At 37.1% G+C, this 22,615-nt stretch overlaps 1 protein-coding gene across 2 annotated transcripts in view; it reads left to right on the top strand.

Annotated features, from left to right (window-relative positions):
- The first annotated feature begins 3,772 nt into the window (after positions 1-3,772).
- Positions 3,773-22,615, top strand: part of atm (ATM serine/threonine kinase) — a 184,802-nt gene continuing 165,959 nt past the window's right edge. For both annotated transcript variants that reach the window (XM_039744508.1, XM_039744509.1), the window contains exons 1-3: positions 3,773-3,885; positions 4,897-4,992; positions 6,761-6,882. In XM_039744508.1, coding sequence (XP_039600442.1) covers positions 4,921-4,992; positions 6,761-6,882 — 194 coding nt within the window. In that variant the 5' untranslated portion in view covers positions 3,773-3,885; positions 4,897-4,920. The remainder of the gene's footprint in view (positions 3,886-4,896; positions 4,993-6,760; positions 6,883-22,615) is intronic.

Genomic DNA, 22,615 nt, shown 5'->3' with positions numbered 1-22,615 from the left:
GCAGTAAAGGCCTGGCAGAGCATCACTAGGGTGGAAACCCAGCACTAGGAGATGGCCATGGGTTCCAGACTTCAGGAAGTCATTGATTGTAAAGGATTCTCAACCAAACATTGAAAAATATAATTATATTTAAGATTATGTTAGTTTGTCCAAATATATTTGAGCCCCTGAAAATAGGGAGAACATGTATAAAAATGTCCATCTTTTCTCAACAGCTCATACAATATCTTTGTTAAACCCCCTGAATTAAAGCTGAAAGTCTATACTCCAATCACACCTTAATCACTTTGTTTCAAATCCATTGTGATGGTGTACAGAGCCAAAATTATGATAATTGTGTCACTATCCAAATACTTATGGACCTGACTGTACCTGCATTCACCTACTATTCCACAAGATAACAGAAAGAGGCTCTTAAAGATGCTACAAAAAATTCAGCAGTCAATGTCATTTACAAACAGTACAGGGCACTCACCTTCCTAGAAATATTCATGAAGATGGTACAAAGATCATTATCTACCAGATGGCCCTTTGATTGGAAAAGGAAGATAGCTAAAGTTGAACAAAAGTATTTTTAGTGAGATTCCTATCTGAGCTTATTTCATTGGACTTCTGGGGTATTTTCCTTTAACAGGATTGAATTTATCATGTTGTCATTGCATGATAGTCCTATCTGAATATCTTATCAGGTTACATATCTGGGCTAAAAAATCGGCATTAAATTATGATTCATTATTTCAAAGTATTTTTGACTATTTTATTATATTAGTTGAAGGATACCTTTTGTGTCAGATTGGTTAGTTTTTTTTATTAGTATGGTCACTCTGTTTTCCTGTCAGGAAAATAGCTCTTATGCAGTTGCCTCTGATGGAGTGGCCTCCAGTGTAGAATGGGAGTGAGGCCCAATCTTATATTTCTGGCTACTGTTGCCACTGGAATCAGACTCAGCTTAGAGGAGGAATTATGATACTAATTTAATTACAAATTTTATGTTCAGCAATAGGGTGGCGCAGTGACTCTAAGGTTAGTGCTGTTATCTCATGGATTTTAACCCCATATCTGACTGCTGTCTGTAAGACATTTTTACATCATTCTCCCCTTGTCACCATGGAGTTTCTCCTGGGCAGTCTATGGTTTTCCTTCCACATTCAGAAAGTGGTTCGGATTAACTTAACTGGCAGCTCTAACTTGGCCCCAGTGTGGGTGTGGATGCTTTGCATTTGACTGGCCCCCTATCTAAGATTTGTTCTGTACGGAGATAGGCTCAGTCCCTCATGGACCTAATTTATTCATTCATTCTTAGAATGCACCCTGAGCATGACAAGAACCAAGAAATATTTAAGAACTTCACTGCATTTGTACATAGGACAATACATACTACTATTACTAGTAATGGTACAATCACTGCTACTAGCACTTACTTATATCATGACAACTTTGAATTTGCAATCATCTTAGCATGCATGTCTCTGCAAATTAGGAAAAAAGAAAAAACATACAAACAAAAAAACCCACCTAGATAGAATGCACAAACACACAAGCAGACCTGGTGGATGTTTAAACACTCTTGCGAAAGCTATAAACCAAACACACAACCAGTGCACACGTATAAAAGTCTTATAACACCTATATAAACACATAATTTAATAGTAAAAAAATGCAGCTTGACAAAATAATTTATTTACGGTATTTGCACAATATATTCCTCTGTAACTGTTAAAGGCACATTGTTTTATTTATATATAAAGAAAGTGTTTAGTAGCGACTATAGTTGCGTTAGACTGTCAAGTTATACATGCAATATTATACAAAAGAAAAGAGACAATTCAGGTACTTTTAATCAACATGAGAGTTTCAATCTGAATTTATTTGAGACTTAATATATACTAAACAGTCCGAAGGTTAAAAAGGGGCCTACATCAGATCCATTTATATTTTTGAATTAAGTATTTCTCAAATAGTATTGAAAATGTTAGCCCACAATAAAGCAGAATATTTATCATATAACATAATAATAATATACATATTATTACAAAAACAGCATCCACTGTTTTGATCTGAAAAGTTCATGAAAGCTAGAAATTAACCAATCACATATGAGTATATTCAAAAGAAGAACACAAACATATTGTGAGTTTTTGCTTTTTTCTTTAGAGTCTGGAATTCATAGACATAGAATTACTAGACGTCGCATTACCAGCAGTATCGTATATCACCATCGCCACCATATTGTGAGTGGAACAGCTGTGGACTGTAGTAATGGATAAAGATGCCTCAAGCATTTGCTGCTTGGGATTGTACAAACCGCTGTACGCTCCAAACCTGATCCTGGGGGATTACATTTCATAGGTAAAGATGAACAATTGTTTTGATTATATTTGGCAATTAGAAAATCCCGCTTTATAATCTTAACTTTAGCTACACTAGGCTAAGCTAGCAAAGCTATGCATTTATGTGCTCAAGTGAGCCTCCAAACAACGTTTTGGCTAAATGTATTTAGTCACTAACTATTTAAATTGTTGTTAGCTGTTAACATTTCTCAAACTTTGAAGGTTTCCCAAAGAAATCCACCTCAGGAAGCAGTGGGGGGTAGCTCTTAGACGGGATTTTGAGAAAGCTGTCCTGTGATGTGTGCCATGCTAGTTTGGTAACAGATGTTGTACCGGCATCATATGATCAAAGCTATCACTTGCTCACATTTAAAAACAAAGGAAGTTTGATGATTCCTTCAGAGGGTACAGATCAAAGTGGTCAAAGTAGTTGAGCATGTTATCCGACAGTCGACATTAGGGCAAGCTGTCAGTGTATCTTTGATCAATCAGTTTGTTCAGGCTGAGATTGGTTCAGATGATGTGTTTTTTCTCAATGAGCACATTGAGAAAACACAATTTGAAATTGACAACCATCATTTTATGCTCATGTCTTTAGTTGTGTCTGTCTTCCACAAACTAAGGCTGCACCATATTGCCAGACTGAATACTCTCAAATTACAAGATGTGAGTAAGCGAGAGGTCTATAGGAGATCAGCAAGGTGGGGGGAGCAAGACTGTGGAGAGCTTTAAATGTTCACAGCGATATTTTGTATTGTATTCAGTAGTTAACAGGGAGCCACTGAAGTTGAGAGAGAATAGGTGTAATATGTTCAGTGGATTTAGAACAGCAGGTTATTATCCTGGAAGTAGAATTTTGAAGAAGTTGTAAGCGACGGATACGTTTTTGTGGGATGCCAGATAGACTAGCATTACAATAATCTATACGTGAGGTGACTAGGGCATTAACCAATACTTCAGTACTGTGTTTCGTAAGAAAAGAACGAAGTCTATAAATGTTTTCGGAAATTGAAGAAGGCAGTCCGAGAAATGTTACTTATATGGGAGAAATTATTTAATAATAATAATAATAATTATTATTTACTAATTGCCATTATTAGTATATAAATGGATATAAATACTTGCATTTAAAAGAGTCGCCAAAATCTGTTGTATGTAAACGATACTGTTTTAAGCGTTATTGTTTTTTCATCAGAAAACCCGGTTTCCACAACTACCTGTATTAGTTTAAACGGCACTTTTGACACTCGCAACGCGGCGGATACGCTGACATATCGTGTCGACTGGGCAAACACAGTGAATGCGGCGTCTATTTATATATGTCTATGCCTTTCAATCACTAATTCGAGAATTTCGCTCTCTGATTGGCTGTTACACTGTCTATCATAACCAATGACCCGGCGGTGAAGTTGCAATGCGCAGAGGCGGGCCACTTGCAACTTTTTCACTAACGTTATCCCTTCAAGGCTGCAGGTTGTAGTTGCAGCAGGAGATGGAAAATTGACGGTTAACTCTACCTTCATGATGTTGTATTATACGCTACAAATAATTATATGTAAGAATTTATTATTTACTAATTTTGATTATTCGCTGTCAGTATTTGCATTTTAATTTTGCTTTCTTTTTATTGAAATGACTGTGATCGAGGTTTCTAAACTTGGATATAACCTTAAATTAAGCTGTTAATTACAGTAATGTTATTTGGAAAGTCTGATCTCAGGAATCGGAATAAAAAATGCGGCACTGATTGCTTGCTGCACAAGTAATTAATCTGCTTTTAGAGTGTTTGATTCAGAATAGGAATAGGAAAACTGAAATCTCAAATAATAACAATGTGGAACTGCAAGAACTAAGTCAAGAGTCGAAGTGCAGAGTTGTAGAAGTATAATTTATTTCCATGGCAAAGCCTGCACTTAGATCATAATTATAGGCTTAAGTTAGTTCAGCATATTCAGTACATGTGAAGAAGCTTACGGAGCTAAACGTATTTGAAAGAAATTATAGAATCAGTGTGGTTGAGTGATAGTTCAAATTAAAAAGGCTTAACCGGACAATTGTGTAGTTGAATAATGCTCAGAAAAGTACAAGTAAATTATAGCATACCTCATATCAGGATCAGTATTTTTATATATTTGGTCCATTTGTATATTTAACCTAGTAGAAAGTATTGTTAATTCATGATGATGATTTTGATTATTATTATTTTTAAAGTAACTAATAATAGTGCAGTTGTTAGTTTCTGAAAACATCAACATGTTCTTGCCGGTGCCCTGTCCAGGAATTGTTTTGCCTTGCTTTGGATGCTTGCTGGGATAGGCTCCAGCTTGCCTGCATCCCTTTCCTTAATAAGTAGGTTACAAAAATGGATGAATTGTCATTACCTTCATACTTTCCACCACATTTTGCATTTTTATGGTGATCATTTATTTTTGTAGCTTTGTATTGTATTGTATTTGTATTGTGTTGTAAGAAAATTTTGATAAGTGTGATTTTAACACCACTTTATTACTAACATCATGTACAGTACTTCATCATGATAATAATGAAACATACCCTCCGATTCTAGAACTTCATTGAAAATAAAAGTAAAATGAGCCTAGCACTTCATGAGTTGCTGGTCTGTTGCCGAGGTCTAGAACAGGAGAAAGCTAACGACAGAAAGGTATGTTTTGAATGTTTATGTATCTGTATATTTATAAGTATTGCATTTAGAGAAGTACTTTATTAGTGTCCTCTGCAAAAAGGAAGAATTATTTAAAGGTTAATTTCACACTGAAAAAATGTAATTGTAAGGAATGGATAATAGTTTTTCTACATGTTTGCATATGTATATTTGCAGTATACTCACTTAAATGTTTTATGATAAGGTGAAAACTTTTTTAATGTTCATTTTGCAGCATTAATTATATAAAAAGATTTTAGTATTGCTTTGCCTTTTGATAGTTCATATTACAACATTTATTATAAATGTCTTATTCACAACTGTGCAGTTTATGGCATACAATTAATGATTCCTTATACATGTCATTTTCTAACCCGCTTGATCCAGACCAGGGTAACATGGGGGGCTGGAGCCCATGAAAATATTTATCTAGACATATGCTTCATCACCCTTTTGAAAAGTTAATAATTTCACATAGTTTCCTTGATATGCATGTAAACTAGTTTTGTATGTTAGCTTAGTCATTTTCAGAGTTTGTTTTGTTTAAATATGAATAATGTTTTCATTTAAACCTCCTAGAACATATGATGATGTTATTTTTGCTCTATTTACTGTTATTCATTATTCTTGTTTTTAAAACATTCTATCCTGTGTCTCAAACATACAAGGATCTGCTCTGAAAGTGTTGCACATATTATTGCTAGTAATTTACTGCAGAATCATTTTGAAAGTATTTATTGGATAACTATTTTTAACATTTTTCTTCATAACCTCTACCATCAAGAAACGAGAGCATGTGTCTTTTTTTCTAGAGCAGTGGTTCCCAAAATTGGTCCTGGGGGTCCATGGGCTGCAGATTTTTGTCCCAACCAATTTCTGTTTTTAATTGAAATCCTAGCGTAATTAAGTGAGTTTTTATTTCCCAGTTTCTTTGTTTTGGGTCAGTGAAAAAATTACAAAAGTAAGCGTGTTAATACGTTAAAAATTAAGCAGTTATACGAGGATAATATATTTTTTGTTTACTGTTTATTTAAGTTCATCCTGATTTCCATTCCACCTTTTCATTAGAAGATGATCTGCTGTGGCAACCCCTAACGGGAGCACCCGAAAGAAGAAGAAGAAGTCTTATAATGTAAAAATCCATACTACTGTGCTTTTCTGAATGCAGAATAAAAGAAGAGAAAAAAGACCAGCTAATTAAATGAAATCAGTCATTATCAGTTATTATCACTTATTGTGAATCTGGTTGGAACAAAAACCTGCAGCCACAGGGGGTCCCCAGAACTGAGTTTGGGAATCAATGTTCTATAGTGATTGCTGTTGTTGGTCGGCCAGAGTGAGGCAAGTTAATGAGCTCTGATTGGTCTTTCTTAGAACCAGCAATTTGTGGAGCTGAATTATTGTTTTTCTCAATAGGATTTTAACCACTTTTGAATATTTGATATTGACAAGACCCTATTGTTTAAAATGTGCATCACCACAAAACACCACTTTAAGGGCAATCTGTGCATGCTCCAGAAAACTGATTGTTGTATGTTGTGGCAGTAACAAAGAAGAACGTTTCACATTTTCCACAGAATAAGCTGGAGATATTTTCTATTAATTTTGACTGAAGTATAACAAGTTATAAAAATCATGTTGGCAATTTTTATAAATCTTTTTTTTAAACTTTAGTTAGCTAGTACTTGAAGTACAGTATACATGCTCATTTTTGGTTCTTAGGAAAGATAGTAGTTCTGTTAACAAATTTACTATGTGAATTTTTCAGAAAGAAGTTGAAAAGTTTAAACGGCTAATTAATTCAGCAGACACAGTTGAACAGCTTGATCAAAATTCTGATTCGCGGCAGTCTAAACACTCTAAACAACTCAACTGGGATGCTGTGTTCAGGTATTTTTTACCTTTTGATATCACAATTTATGGATTCTGTATATTAATGAATTATTATAATAATATTCATTGAGAAAATATATCATTTCTGGGCTTGCTGAATTTCACAGAGTAACTGAGAGGTAGAGTTGTAATTTAGAGTTTAGGTCCTGGGCCTTCCAAGTGATAGCTATACAAATTTAGTTTTTACTCTGAATTGATTTGATTTGGATTATTTGTGTAGAATGTGAAAGAACAATTTATATAATCATCTGAAGAAGTAAGCGTACCCCCTTTCAGTTTTATGACTTTAGATATTTGGGACATACCTAGACCATTGTTCTACTTACTGCTTGATCCAGTTTTGTTCAGAAATTAGTTGTCTTACAGGCAGCTTCACATTTTCCTATACAATATTATAGACGAGGAATTCAATACCAGTAGATAAAATTGGTATGGTGTTATCTGTGGCAATGCAATGTTTTTATTCAGTCTTTTTCTGGTAGTAGAGTTATAAACTGCAATTTTAACCAGTTTCATTGAATCCTATAGGGACCTTGATGTAGTTTGTATTTCTTTGTGATTTCATAAAGCATAATCTTTTCTGATTGGGGTGAATTTGCTGAGACACCAACTTTGTGGATCATTGACAACTGTCTTGAATGCTATTTGTGATCAATTTCTCTTGCTGCAGAATCATGGATATCAAGTTGTTTGGAATTAGTCCTATAGCTCTAAAATCATTGCAGACATCTTTCATCTTTGGTAGTGTGTTATGACAGACCTGAGTGCTGTGTTCCAGACTGAACCGTCAAAAAGGTTGCTTTTATAAAGAGATGGTAGAAATCTGAAACTATCAACGAGTGTACTAGATCAGGAGCAATTAATAGAGATGGAAATGGTGAATACGAAGTAGAGGCAAGGAAAAATTTACTATTTGTTGGCTTAAGCAGTGGTATAAACAATAAACGGAAGTTGATTGAGTGATACAGAGTAGTGGAGAAACTCAAGTTCTGAAAGTTGCACTATGCCGAAATAAAAAAAGAAGTGGTCAGATATCAAAGTAACCGTGAAATGGCGAGTTGTAGCCCACCGCCTCAGTGTCATACAGAAGCCTATTAGGTTATGGAGAAAAAAAAAAATAGGGACACAGTGGGGAGAAAAAGGTTGAAATTTCCACTTTAATCTCCTAGTTCAGAGGTAGGCAAAGTCGATCCTGGAGAGCCACAGTAGCTGCAGGTTTTTGTTCCAACCCAGTTTTTTAATGAGAAGTCAATTATTGCTGATGAAGCACTTGCTGCTCAAGTGACATTTTCTGCTTTATTATAGTGGTCTCTCTTGCTAAGGTTCCCCACCTTTAATTGCTTATTTCAGTCTTAAACAGCTGCATTCACTGTTTTAATGGCTTCTTATTAGCAATAAGATGCAAATGGCAATTGATCATTTATGATTTGAAGCCTAAAACAGATTAATCTGTCACATTTTACTCTTAAGTGTTTGATTAAACCAAATAGTGCATGATGAATCCACACAGGTGTATATGGAAATAAGTTAGATGGAGAACTGCTGGCTCCATTGTCATTTGCATCTTATTGCTAATAAGAAGTCATTAAAACTGCTGAATGCAGCTGTTTAATACTAAAATAAGCAATTAAGGGTGGGGAACCTTAACATGCAAAACCACTAAAATGAAGCAGAAAAATGTCACTTGAGCAATAAGTGCTTAAATAGCAACAATTGACTTCTCATTAAGAAACTGGGTTGGAACTAAAACCTGCAGCCACTGTGGCTCTCCAGGATCGCCTTTGCCTACCTCTGTCCTAGTTTATTTTGTCATTAAAATAGAACATCGTACACTTAATCTTAAAATCAATGTTTAATTTACTAGAGTTTCTCAGACCCCATTGTAAAGTAGTACGTTAAATGCTTCATATTCTATTGTTCCTCTATGTGCTGCATGTGTGTGAATCAGCACATGCTTCTTAAACGGGCTTTCTCTTATGTCAACTATTTACAGAATACATTACATTCAAGATATTACAGCTCTCTGAACTATTTAAATACAAAGAAGTATTCTTGATATCATTTTCATGATGAAATGAATTAAAGCATGTATTAAACATGGGGGCACGGTGGTGCCGTGGTATCGATGTGCTGGTGCCCTGTCCAAAGATTGTTACTGCGTCCTGTAAGATGCTTGCTGGGATGTGCACGACCCTCATTGAAATAATTTATTGCAGCAGTACTGTCTCTTTCAAATGTATCAACCCATAATTCCTGTCCTTCCTTTTCTTTCTCCATGTAACCAATCGCCACACAGTAAGCGCTGTAATAAATGTCAAGCCATCTGTAAGCTTTAGAACGCTGATTCATCAAAACTCATTGCTACCGTTGCACCACCGTGCCCACATATTTAATTTTTAACATTAAACATTACTTACATGAAGTTAAAAATTTATCTGTATAATGTAATATATATATATATATATATATTTTAATGCATTTTATCTTAATAATGATATCAACAGCTCCAAGAAGATAGCTCTTGGAAATCTAAATAGACTTAGAAGCCAATCGTCATCATCTGTAAACATGCACTCTCTTCTATTGAATTGAATTCCTTTATTGTTATTGTATGGTACAAAGAGAGTCAATATGCAAATCCTCCATAAACTTTTTCCTATAAAATGATAAAAAAACAATAATAATAATAATAATACAATAAAAAACAATGAAAAAAAATATAATATGAAAGTATAACTACAATATACATGTACATATAGTGCAGATATTGCAAATGGTTCATAAAGTGGCTCAGGTTGTGCAATATTACAGCTGTAGTGCCAGTTTACAGTGAGGTGATTGTACTTATCAAGCAGTTCTACCAGGAGCAATTGATGGCCTGATTGTTTCCGTTTATAGCTCTTAAGATGAAACTGTTTATGAACCTTGAAGTCCCTACAGGAAAGGCTCTGAAGCATTTGCCGAATGGGAGAAGTTCATATAGACTGTGCACATGGCTGAGGCAGCATGTGCTATAAATTTTCTACAGCACTAGAGACTGTATCCCGATAATCCTCTGTGCTCTCAACATAATCTGACATAGAGCTTTCTGATCAGCTGCTGTACAGCTGTGATTCCACACTTTGGGAAGTGTAGGGGGGCTGGCAGACACATATGTAAATGTAAATCATTTCAGAGGGTTCAAAGGGTGGCGGCTCTTTCAAAGTCCCTGGATGCAAATGTAGGGGACTCATTACGTTTAAACTGACTCAGTAGGTCAAGGGACTTTTTTAAGGATTTACAGTTATCTCCCTTCCTGAGTGATGCCCATGGATCCTACGTGTCTTCTTGAAATGGAAAAGCAGGGGAGGGGTGCTCCTTTGGGCTTTCGTGCACATTCATATAATGGTGTAACATTGATACATGGGTATATTGTATATGGTGGACAAAAAAATCAGTGGCTTAGTGCTTTTGACATGTATATAATTTGGGAAAAAGATTAAGGGCTTAAGTCTCTGAGCCCCAAACCCTCTCCCAATTCCACTGCTTCAGCCAAGGCTTGTCTTGTATTGGAGGATTCCATTTGTGCCTCTGCTTCTTTTTCCGTCACTGGGACTTTATCATACGTTTGCTAACCATTGAGTATCACATCTTTTCTGAGCTTTGCCATACTTTCTCCTTCCATTTCAGACCTCAAGATAAACACCAAATGTGATCACATCTCTTTTTTTCCTGTCCAAGTCACCATCCCTTCTACTATCATTGATTCACCAAATCGGCTAATGGTGTTTTTTGGTCTATCAGCCGGTTCTGCTCTGTAACTCATTTACATAAAGCATGTTGTTGGCGCAGCACAGACCATATATTTTAGCACAATATAAATAAATATCAACAAAAAGCATGGGATGGCTGATTTTCTTTATTTCTACTAGGGGGCTCCGCCCCCTGCTCGCTTTGCTTGCCCATGCCCGTGTTTGGTTTACCAGATATACAATACAATTTATTTTTTGTATAGCCCTAAATCATACAAGAGGTGCTCTACAATGGGCTTTAACAGGTCCACCAGTCTTGACCCTCTAAGAAGACCAGAAAAAAATCCCAAAAAAAACCCTTGTAGGGAAAAAAATCGAAGAAACCTTGGGAAAGGCAGTTCAAAGAGAGACCCCTTTCCAGGTAGGTTGGGCGTGCAGTGGGTGTCAAAAAGAAGGGGGTCAATACAATACTGTATAATACATAGAACAGAATAAATCCTCAATACAGTATAAAAACAAAAATTATAGAAGTACGGAGTAGAATTTCACATTAGATGATATCACATAATATGATTTGGATTTGTTGCAAGTCTTGGAGACCTCATTCATTAAGCTGCCTCCCCCATTTGGCCATTCCACATCTGAAATAGTGTTAATTCGATGAAAGGACCCCTCTTTCCCACGATTGCTGTGATCCTCCATTAGAGAATACTTTACCTTTGGCAGGCAATATACAATTTATTAGATTGTTATTTTCTTGGGAATTGTTACATATTCATTATTTTCACTTTTACTTGTCCTTTATTTCGTGGTTACATGTCTTTCTTGCCAGACGTATAACGCTGCTCATGTTGTGGGTGGCGGCTGAACGTACACTAAGGATATGTGCTTGCGAGCTGCCTCTGCTGCTTGACGCATGTCGTTGTTTTAAGAGCTGGGAGCACATGATGCTTGTCTGCCAAATGCAATCTAACAACTGCTAGGTTAGATGTCTGTGGACTTGTTTTAAATGATGGCTCACTGCCTGGTCTCGCGTGACGTTGAAAAAATAATAACTGTCCTTTATTTCCTGCCCCGGCCGTGGTTAAATTCTTTCTTGCAGGACGTATAACGCTGCTATCATGCAGCCCTTCGATCTTTTTAAAGCATGTACAGCCGCTGTCATTTTTGCTACTTTGTGTCTCTGCTGCTCGCATTGTGATCGCTTCTTTGAAATTAAGCTTGTTGTTGCTTTAACTGTTGCGAGTCCACAGATTCTCATAGCGTATGTTCTATTATTGTGTAAATCTATGTTTTGTGCATTGAATGATGCAAATGCGAAAAGACTTTGTTTTCTGCTCCTTTCCTTTTATTTCTGACCTCGCTTTGTCCTGTAATTTTTTGAGTTACACCTGGTCCTGATGATTAATTTCCTTTTTTTGCGCTAATGCAATCTTTTATTCGTCAACGTTTCATTTATAACGTATTGTCCTTTATATGCTTTATTTGCACTGAGACATCTGTATCTGTGTGTGCTTCCCTTTACACTACTAATTTTTTTTTTTTTGCCCATTCTCTTTCGTCTCGCAGTTCTTTTTATTTGTCTTGTGTGATCTTAACGTGGACATCATGTATCGTCTCCTAGTCATTCATTCCACAGGACTTTTTTTTAGAATAGAGAGATAATGTCACCAAATTTTAATCAAATCTGTCAAAGCATTTTTGAGATTTTGAAATATTTCATTTTTTCAATTGTGGGAGGTGTTTACCCCAAATATTGATATATCGCAAATACTGATATACTGATCAAAATATTCTTTTCTTAGCGGATATCTACTGACCTTTTTTGTTGATGAGTGAGAGAGTGAGTCAGCTTTGTATTTTATATATGCAGTGTGTACGTATATTCATCTTATTTAATGCAATAAACTAAGAGTATACAGTAATCATGGGAAAGAAATATATTTGTGGATTTTTGCATTTGAAGGGGTCCTGTGCAACTAACCCCCACAAATTACAGGGGATAACCTATACACTCTGTGGTGGGCTGGTGCCCTGCCCGGGGTTTGTTTCCTGCATTGCGCCCTGTGTTGGCTGGGATTGGCTCCAGCAGACCCCCCGTGACCCTGTAGTTAGAATACTGTATAGTGGGTTGGATAATGGATGGACGGAGCCTATACACTGTAGGTGTGTGTGGGTGTATTATATATATATATATATATGTTTTTTTTTTTTTAGTGGTGTGATTTGGGAGAGACCAATTTGAAGTTATAATTACTTTTGTCTGCTGATTTGATATGCATTGCAATTTTTTTTACCGAAAAACAGAATTTCTCTCTAACCTCACATTTTAAATTCATTGTGAATAATACAATTAAATATGTATTTTAAATTGATGTGTTTTTATTGAGTTGACAAAACTTCATAATTATATCCATAACAGTAGAAATGTATGGAATTAAGAAATGTCACACTGGCAGCACCATATCATGTGCATTGTTCCACAGGGTTGAGACACTGGTAATCAACCAGTGCTGTGGAAGATCCAACTGTTTATGCTTTTGCTGCAAAGTTTGAATTCAGTGGGTGCTTTCTGGAAAAACAGTGACATGTCTTATTCTTTCTAGGAGCCGTGCAACAGCTTATAGTTTGAGTGCACACTATGCCACCAAGTTTAATGTGTGTGCATCGCATTTAGCGTGAGGAAAGTCGATCACCTGAGCTGCAGCACACTTATTTGCTGTGTTGTTGCTGACTTGCACTGGCTGTTTTTCTTCACTTTTGCATTTCTCAGTGACATTATGAAGTATCTTGGCCATGTTAGCCAATGTATGATTTTCATGCTCAACTAATGTTTGTAGGACATAAGAGGATAAGCACCAGTCTTCAGTTATATATGATAAGATGTTACTGTAACATAACATTTTGTGGCTCTAGAAGTCCATTAATACCATGTCAGGGCAACTCTTCACAGAGAACTATTTTAATTCCTATTTAGCCTCATTATATATTTCAAGAACTGCTGTAGAGTATGAATCATGTTGCTGAATCCTGCATTCTCAACTACAGTGTATGGACATTTGTATCCTTGCAAATAAAATATGCAGTAAACTTTGTTATCAGTTTTGCCTTATCACACGTGCTGACAGATTTATTTAAAGTTGTCTCCAGAGTTTGCTGCTTACTTGGCACAACTGAGGGCTTGGCACCATCAGAGTTTGTTGATGTGCGCAAATATTGAAAGTATTAGTAGTAATACCACCATATTTGGCCACAGTCATCTCAAGTTCTCCATTTATTTGTGAAATCCAAAGTTAGTCCAGGCTTTACGTTTCAGTTGCGATAGTGCTCCATAAATCTGATGAAACCATGATCAGTCATGTTCTCGTTTTGCATTGTTTTCAGGGCAGGTGTTCTGTCAGCAAATGAGTCTGTGTGAAGCAACCACATATGAACATTATTTCAGCAGCGTAAGTTAAGTGTATGTACTATGCATTCTAATTATAAAACTACTTTAGTAAACTGTTACCATGGCAACAGCAAATGCCTGGTTGCATGTAACTCATATTTAAATATTAATTAATGACATAGTATGATTTATGCGTGGTTCTGCACACATTTTATTGATTAGAATGTCAGCATTTTTTTTAATTTAAAAATTGATTTTTTTTTAATCAGTCTGGTGAAATGATATTCACCATACTTCAGAATTGTGATTTGTAAATGAATTGATTATTTTCTCCCCATCCCTAATATATATGCAATTTTCTTTCTTCTTCTTCTTTCGGCTGCTCCTGTTCCTGTTCCTGTCCTCTGCATCTTGCTCTATCACACCCATCACCTGCATATACTCTGTCACCATAACCAGGAAACTTCTCTTAGGCCTTCATCTTTTCCTCTTGCCTGGCAGCTCTATCTTTAACATCCTTTTCTCAATACACCCAGCATCTCTCCTCTGTTGTCCTGTCCAAACCGATGCAATCTCGCCAATCTGACTTTGTTTCCCAACCATCCAACCTGAGCCGACCCTCTAATGTACTCATTTCCCAATACAAATCTTAGCATCTTTACTCTGGCACCTCCAGCTCTGTCTCCTGCTTTCTGGTCAGTGCCACCATCTCCAACCCATATAACATAGCTGGTCTCACTAACCGTCCTGTAGACCTTCCCTTTCACTCTTGCTGATAACCGTCTGTCACAATTTACTCCTGATACTCTTCTCCACCCATTCCATCTTGCCTGCACTCTGTTTTTCACCTCTCTTCCTCAATCCCCATTACTCTGTACTGTTGATCCCAAGTATTTAAACTCATCTACCTTTGCCAACTCTACTCCCTGCATCCTCACCATTCCGCTGACCTTCCTCTCATTCACACACATGTATTCAGTCTTGTTCCTACTGACTTTCATTCCTTTCCTCTCCAGAGGATATCTCCATCTCTCCAGGGTCTCCTCAACCTTCTCCCTACTATCAGTACAGACCACAATGTCCTCAGAAAACACCATAGTCCAAGGGGACTCCTGTCTAATCTCATCTGTCAACCTGTCCCTTATTCTTAAAAATCTGTACCAGTACACTTCTTCTCCATTCCTCAGGCATCCTTTCACTTTCCAAGATTAAATTAAACAATCTGGTTAAAAACTCCACTGCCATCTCTCCTAAACGCCTCCATGCTTCCACAGGTATGTCATCTGGACCAACAACCTTTCCATTCTTCATCCCCTTCCTAGCTGTCCTTACTTCCTCCTTGCTAATCTGTTGCACTTCCTAATTCACTACCTCCGCATCATCCACCCTTCTCTCTCTCTCATTCTCTTCATTCCTCAGCCTCTCAAAGTACTCTTTCCATCTTCTCAACACTCCCTCCTCGCTTGTGAGTATTTTTCCATTTTTATCCTTTATGACCTAACCTGCTGCACTTTCCCAGCGTGGTCCCCCTGTCTTGCCAATCGGTGCAGGTATTTTTTCTCCCTCCTTAGTGTCTAGCCTCTCATAAAACTCATCATACAACTTTTCTTTAGCCTTCGCCGCCTCTCTCTTCACCTTGCGCCTTATCTCCTTGTAGTCTTGTCTACTTTTTGCATCTCTCTGACCATCCCACTTCTTCTTCTCCATCCTTTTCCTCTGTATACTCTTCTGTACTTCCCATTCCACCACCAGGTTTCGTTTTCCTCCTCCTTCTGTCTAGATGTCATGCCAAGCACCCTTCTTGCTGTCACCCTTACTACATCTGCTGTAGTTGCCCAACTGTCTGGTAACTCTTCATTTCCCTAAACTTAACCTTGCAGTCTTCTGTTTTCAACTTCCATTATTTGATCCTTGGCTCTGCCCTCACTCTTCTCCTCCTCTTGATCTCCAGTGTCATCCTAGAGACCATCATCCTATGCTGTCTAACTACATTTTCCCCTTCCACAACTTTGCAGTCTTTAATCTCCTTCAGATTCACTCTACTGCAAAGAATATAATCTACATGTGTGCATCTTCCTCCACTCTTGTATGTCACCCTATGTTCCTTCCTCTCCTTAAAATATGTATTCACCACAGCCATGCCCATCCTTTTTGTAAAATCCACTATCATCTGACCGTCTTCATTCCTCTCCTTGACACCATACCTACCCATCATCTCCTCGTCTCCTCTATTCCCTTCATTAACATGTCCATTGAAATTTGCTCCAATCACCACTTTCTGTCCCTTGGGTACACTGTCCATCACTTCACCCAGCTCACTCCAGAAATCTTCTTTCTCATCCATCACATACCCAACTTGTGTGGCATATGTACTAACAACATTCATCATCACACCTCTGATTTCCAGCTTCATAATCATTACTCTAACAACCTTTTCACTTCCAAAACACTCTTGATATACTGTTCCTTTAGAATAACCTCTACTCCATTTCTCCTCCCATCCAAACCGTGGACACAATTTGAATCCACCTCTGATCCATCTGGCCTTACTAACCTTCCATTTAGTCGCTTGCACATACAATATATCAAGCCTCCTTCTCTCCATCTTATCGGCTAACTCTCTCTCCTTACCAGTAATACAGCCAACATTCAAAGTTCCTACCCTCAGTTCCACTCTCTTTATCTTCTTCCTCTTCTCTTTCCTCTGGACATGTCTCCCCCTTTTCTTCTCCTTCTTTAGCCAACAATAGCCCAATTTCCCCCAGCACTCTGTTGGCTAACAGTACTGGTGGCGGTCCTTGTTAATTCGGGTCTCAACTGATCCAGTATGGAAATCTGTATTGTTGTCCGCATGTAGATCTGGCAAAATTTTACACCGAATGCCCTTCCTGACGTAATCCTTCCCATTTATCCGGGCTTGGGACCGGCATGAAGAAACACACTGGTTTGTGCATTTCCTGTGGCTGAGTTTTTGGAATTTTCTCTCATTTCAGTTATTGCACTAGCATATTGTTCATTTATAAAATACTCATGTAATACTGTAAAATGTAATTCATTTATAAAATACTCATGTAATAAGTTATTTGAAAAATTTTCAGCACTTGATATAGGTTCAGTATTTAGGTTACAATATATAATTTTTCACACAAATTCAGTTCTAAGTTGTTTTGGTTATTGTACTTTTGTAATAACCCCCTGTTCAAAGTTACATGCTCAGAGTTTTTTGTCCTACTTTAAACCATATAAATCATTTAAATTCAGCTAGACAATAATAGTGGTCAGTTATGTTGTAGGATTACTTTGAGCACATTCAAATATGTGTCACTGTTGGCTTAAGTTCTCTTGGTAAGTAAAGCTAAATTGTTATAACTAGCAACTAAACACAGTAACCAGGCACTTTGTTGTATTGTTTTGTTCTCCTGGCATTTAGCATGTTGAAATTTTGCAGGAGAAATGAATGGCAACTGCCATAAGAAATGTAGATTTATGGATGAAAAAATGTTATGTTGGTTGGTTATACAAAGTGGATTTTCTTTTTAGCAAATGCTGATGTATTGTACAGAGTTAGAATATAAGACATACTGCAAGAAGTTTGACAAATTAATATAGACCATTTAATCAATCAGGCTTGCTTAAATAGCTAATCGTTAAGTTGTCCCAATGTCACCTTCAAATACCTTTTCAAAGTTTTGTGAAACCTTATTAAGCAACGAGTGAGTGACCAAACACTTGTCATTGTAGTCAGTAGTTTTACTATTACATCTTACATGTATTGTATGTACTAATGGCTTACTAAATAGAGTAGTACCACATGATGACCAGTTTTGTAATCTTCTATCAGTACGGTGTACTAATGATAACCTTCTCAAAACATTAACAGGATTGAAGAGGCAGATCTGCCAAAGTACTGGATTGGCAAAATTCTGTCACTGAACATTATCAAGATAAAATAGCTCATCATGGACAATACAGAGGGAGCCACAGGCTGGTCTGAATCAATAGAGAAGCCATGGAAAACTGGGATTGGTAGTAGCATTGTATGATTTAGTAGTCGCACAAAAAAAAAAAAAAAAACTTCATTATAGGAGTTGAGACATCTACACAGAAAATCGTAGGATCTGACATCACTTGTAGAGTGCTAAATTAAATCCCCATTGAAATATGAATTCTAAAGCCTGTTTAATCACAACTCTCAGTAAACTCAAGCATGCTGCAGAAACATATCAATATGTATTTAAGATCTTAGGATATATTTTCTTCAAGTATGATTTGATCAGACATTCAAAAGCAAAATAGCACATTGTATGTCTGAGATAATTAAAAAAAATCTATCATTATTTTTATTGTCAAAAATAACTGTGGTACTTTTAAAATGGCATGTATCCAAATGGCTGTTTTAATGTCTGTGCTGTTTCTTCCAGAATATTTTTTTCACAATGGTTCTGTCACCTGTCAATCAAGACTAACAGGCTAAACCTGTTTCTATTAATTAACCATATCTTGTTGAATACTTTTGCCTGATTGCTGGCAGTAGACTACTAAAGATTTTTAACCTTACTTTTCATACGTTCAAACTGGCAAACATTGAGACAGTAAGAGTTCCAAATGTCAGTTTTGATTATGAAATATAAAGAGGTAGTTTAATATGTCAATGTCAATTTATTTATAGACCACATTTACAACAACATCGGTAATGCTGCAGACAGAGTGCTTTAGAATAAAATATGCAATAAACATAAATAAAGTAAATAGAATTATATACACTAAAAACACAATACAGACCAGCAGTAAATTGTAACAGCCAAATGACTATAAGGAAGGAACCAACAGTATCATTGAAGGTCACGGAAAGCTAGAGAGTAGAAATGCATCTTCCATCTCATTTTAAACAGTTAAATCGAAGATAATTCCTTAATGTAATTAGGCAATGAATTCCACAGAAAAGGGCAAAAGTCCTGTTCCCCTTAGTTTTGCACTTAAATACAAGGAACGACAAGAGACAACTGACCAATAGATCTAAGCTCTCTGGATGGCTGGTGTATAACACACAGTTCAGATAAGTAAGTGGAAGTATACCCATATATTGATTTAAAAACCAGCAGCAAAATTTTTAAATCAGTTCTGAAACGAACAGGTAGCCAGTGTTAAAGAGGCCAATATTGGAGACAGAATCAAACTTTCTTGCCCTGACCAAAAAATGGGCAGCAGCATTCTGGATCAACTGCAACCTGCATATCAGGGATTTGCTGATTCCAGAATACAATGGGTTGCAGTAATCAAGCCAAGAAAAGATGAAAGCAACTTTTCCAAGATCCCTAGGAGATAAAAAGGCCCCTTTGGAAAAAGCAACTCTTGACCATAGAATTTATCTGTTTCTCAAAAAAGAATTTACTATAAAAAATAACCCAAGATTCCGAACATACAGTTTTCAAAAGTCTGCAAAAGAGCCAAGAAGTTTATAACCAGTTTGAACTTTGGCAGGAGGACCAGCTATCAGCACTTCTGTTTTATTTTGATTAAAATAGAGAAAATTGTCAGCCATCCAGGATCTTAGATCTACAGGACAATTGCGCTGCCAATTTATTGCACAATTAAACACAGAAATATAGACTTGCATGTCATCAGCATAACAATTAAAATAAATGTTAAACTTCCTAAAAATAGCTCCTATAGGATGAAGATAAATGGAAAATGAAATAGGACCCAGAGTGGATCTCTGAGAAACACCAAATTTAACAGGAGCGGTAGACGAAAAGAGGAATAAAAAGTCACTGAAAAGTGTCTTTCAGTAAGATATGACCTGTACCAGTTAAGAGCAGCCCCTTTAATCCCCACCAGATGCTCAAGCCACAACAGCAAGATCTCATGGTTAATAGTGTCACAAGGCTAAGGAAAGGTCAAGGAGGGAAAGGACTGCTGCCCCACCTGAGTTTGTAATAAGAGAAATGTCATTAAATACTTTCAAGAGGCCAGACTCAGCACCCTGAAAATGCTTAAAGCCAGATGGGTAGATCTTTACTATCATTACACCTACAATTGGGCAAAAGTAATTGAGAACGAAGTATTCTTTGTCTTGATTGACAAGTAATGAAGCTATCAAGAAAATGCATTTTGAAGTAAATTGTGCTGGCATTAAGGAAGAGCTAATTGGACATACCAAAGGGACTGATATCTATACTAATAAAAGGCAAAGCCCTCACTGACTGACTGACTGACTGACTCACTCACTCACTCATCACTAATTCTCCAACTTCCCGTCTAGGTAGAAGGCTGAAATTTGGCAGGCTCATTCCTTACAGCTTACTTACAAAAGTTGGACAGGTTTCATTTTGAAATTCTACGCGTAATGGTCATAACTGGAACGTATTTTCATCCATATACTGTAATATATATCCATATACTGCATTAAAGCATTTAACCAATCACATTTCAGCCATCATTTGTTGCCAGGCGGAGAGGCTTTCACAATCCGTTGTGCAGGCACTCTAACACAGAATAAATGTCGATTAACGTGTTGCTTCAACCAATCAGATTTTGAGTTGGTGTCAGTAGGACCCTCTAGCACGCGTATGGCAATGTCACCGTATTCAGACCCATTGATTGCACCGCAAACGCTCCGAGTGAAAGATCATCGCGCACACTATGGCCAACTCCATGGCAGGATTCTGGACAATATTATTTGCCAGACACAGACCAGATTGCAAGACCACGAAAACCTGCTGTTTGTCATGCTGCTCGAGCCCCAGAAGTTTCAGGAATACAAGAAAAATTTCACGCATGCAGCCTTCTCCAGTTTAACACAAGAGCCACGGAGCGCTTTTTGATCTGTCTCGGCTAAAAACAGAACTGACTGTAATGTATGCCATGGATGATTTTGTAGGAAAGTTTCCCACTGATCTCCTTGACTTCCTTCATCAGAAAAATCTGAATGAGAGCATGGGGCAGCTGGCATATTTGGTGGTGAGCATTCCCATGTACACTGCTTCTGTCGAGCGGACATTTTCAGCCACAAAGCAAATTCAAACTTATGCCAGAAATACCATAGGGCGGGTTCGCCTTTCAGCATTAGCTTCGAATGCGATAGAAAGGGACGTTTTGATGGAACTGAAGCGCACGGATAATCCGTACGACAGAGTAATTGAACTGTTTATGAGGAAAGAGAGGAGGATGGATTTTGTTTACAAATAATCTGAATTTTTGGTGAGTAAAAAGTTGCGATTTTCCTAAATAATATTGCAACTTTATGAGTTATTATTGATGTTTTTTATGTGTGTCGCGGCTGTGGCTGCAGTAGAAAGGAACTTGTTCATCCCGTTTTTTCTATTCAATAATTCAATAAAGGCATTTAATATTATTATTTATTATTATTCTTATTTATATATATATATATATATATATATATATATATATATATATACATACATACATACACTGGTCAAAAGAATTAAAGGAACACTTTTTAATCAGAGTATAGCATAAAGTCAATGAAACTTATGGGATATTAATCTGGTCAGTTAAGTAGCAGAGGAGGTTGTTAATCAGTTTCAGCTGCTGTGGTGTTAATGAAATTAACAACAGATGCACTAGAGGGGGGCAACAATGAGATGACCCCCAAAACAGGAATGGTTTAACAGGTGGAGGCCACTGACATTTTTCCCTCCTCATCTTTTCTGACTGTTTCTTCACTAGTTTTGCATTTGGCTACAGTCAGTGTCACTACTGGTAGCATGAGGCGATACCTGACCCTACAGAGGTTGCACAGGTAGTCCAACTTCTCCAGGATGGCACATCAATACGTGTCATTGCCAGAAGGTTTGCTGTGTCTCCCTGCACAGTCTCAAGGGCATGGAGGAGATTCTAGGAGACAAGTTTGGTAGTGGTTTAATGATTGTCTGGGGAGGCATATCCATGGAGGGTCACACAGACCGCTACAGGCTTAACAAAGGCACCTTGGCTGCCATTAGGTATCAGGATGAAATCCTTGGACCCATTGCCAGACCCTATGCTGGTACAGTGGCTCCTGGTGCACGACAATTCCTGGCCTCATGTGGTGAGAGTATGCAGGCAGTTCCTGGAGGATGAAGGAATTGATACCATTGACTGGCCACCACACTTTCCTGACCTAAATCCAATAGAACACCTCCGGGACATTATGTTTTGGTCCATCCAATGCCACCAGGTTGCACCTCAGACTGTCCAGGAGCTCAGTGATGCCCTGGTCCAGATCTGGGAGGAGATCCCCCACAACACCATTTGTCATCTCATTAGAAGCATGCACCGATGTTTTCAGGCATGTATACAAGAACACAGGGACCATACAAAGTGCTGCGTACAATTTTGAGTTGCTGCAATTAAATTTTGGCAAAATGGACTAGCCTGCCACATAATTTTTTCACTCTGATTTTTGGGGTGTCTTTGAATTCAGGGCTCTGTAGGTTGATCAGTTTCATTTCCATCAAAGAGATATATATATATATATATATATATATATATATATATATATATATATATATATATATATATATATATATATACCTAGCAGAATACCCGCATCGCAGGAGAAGTAGTGTGTTAAAGAAGTTATGAAAAGAAAAGCAAACATTTTAAAAAT

The sequence above is a fragment of the Polypterus senegalus genome, chromosome 2 (genome assembly GCF_016835505.1).
Source record: "Polypterus senegalus isolate Bchr_013 chromosome 2, ASM1683550v1, whole genome shotgun sequence".
Classification (NCBI taxonomy): Eukaryota; Metazoa; Chordata; class Cladistia; order Polypteriformes; family Polypteridae; genus Polypterus; species Polypterus senegalus.
The sequence above is the reverse complement of the archived record's forward strand: the minus strand, read 5'-3'. Positions and strand labels throughout refer to the sequence as shown.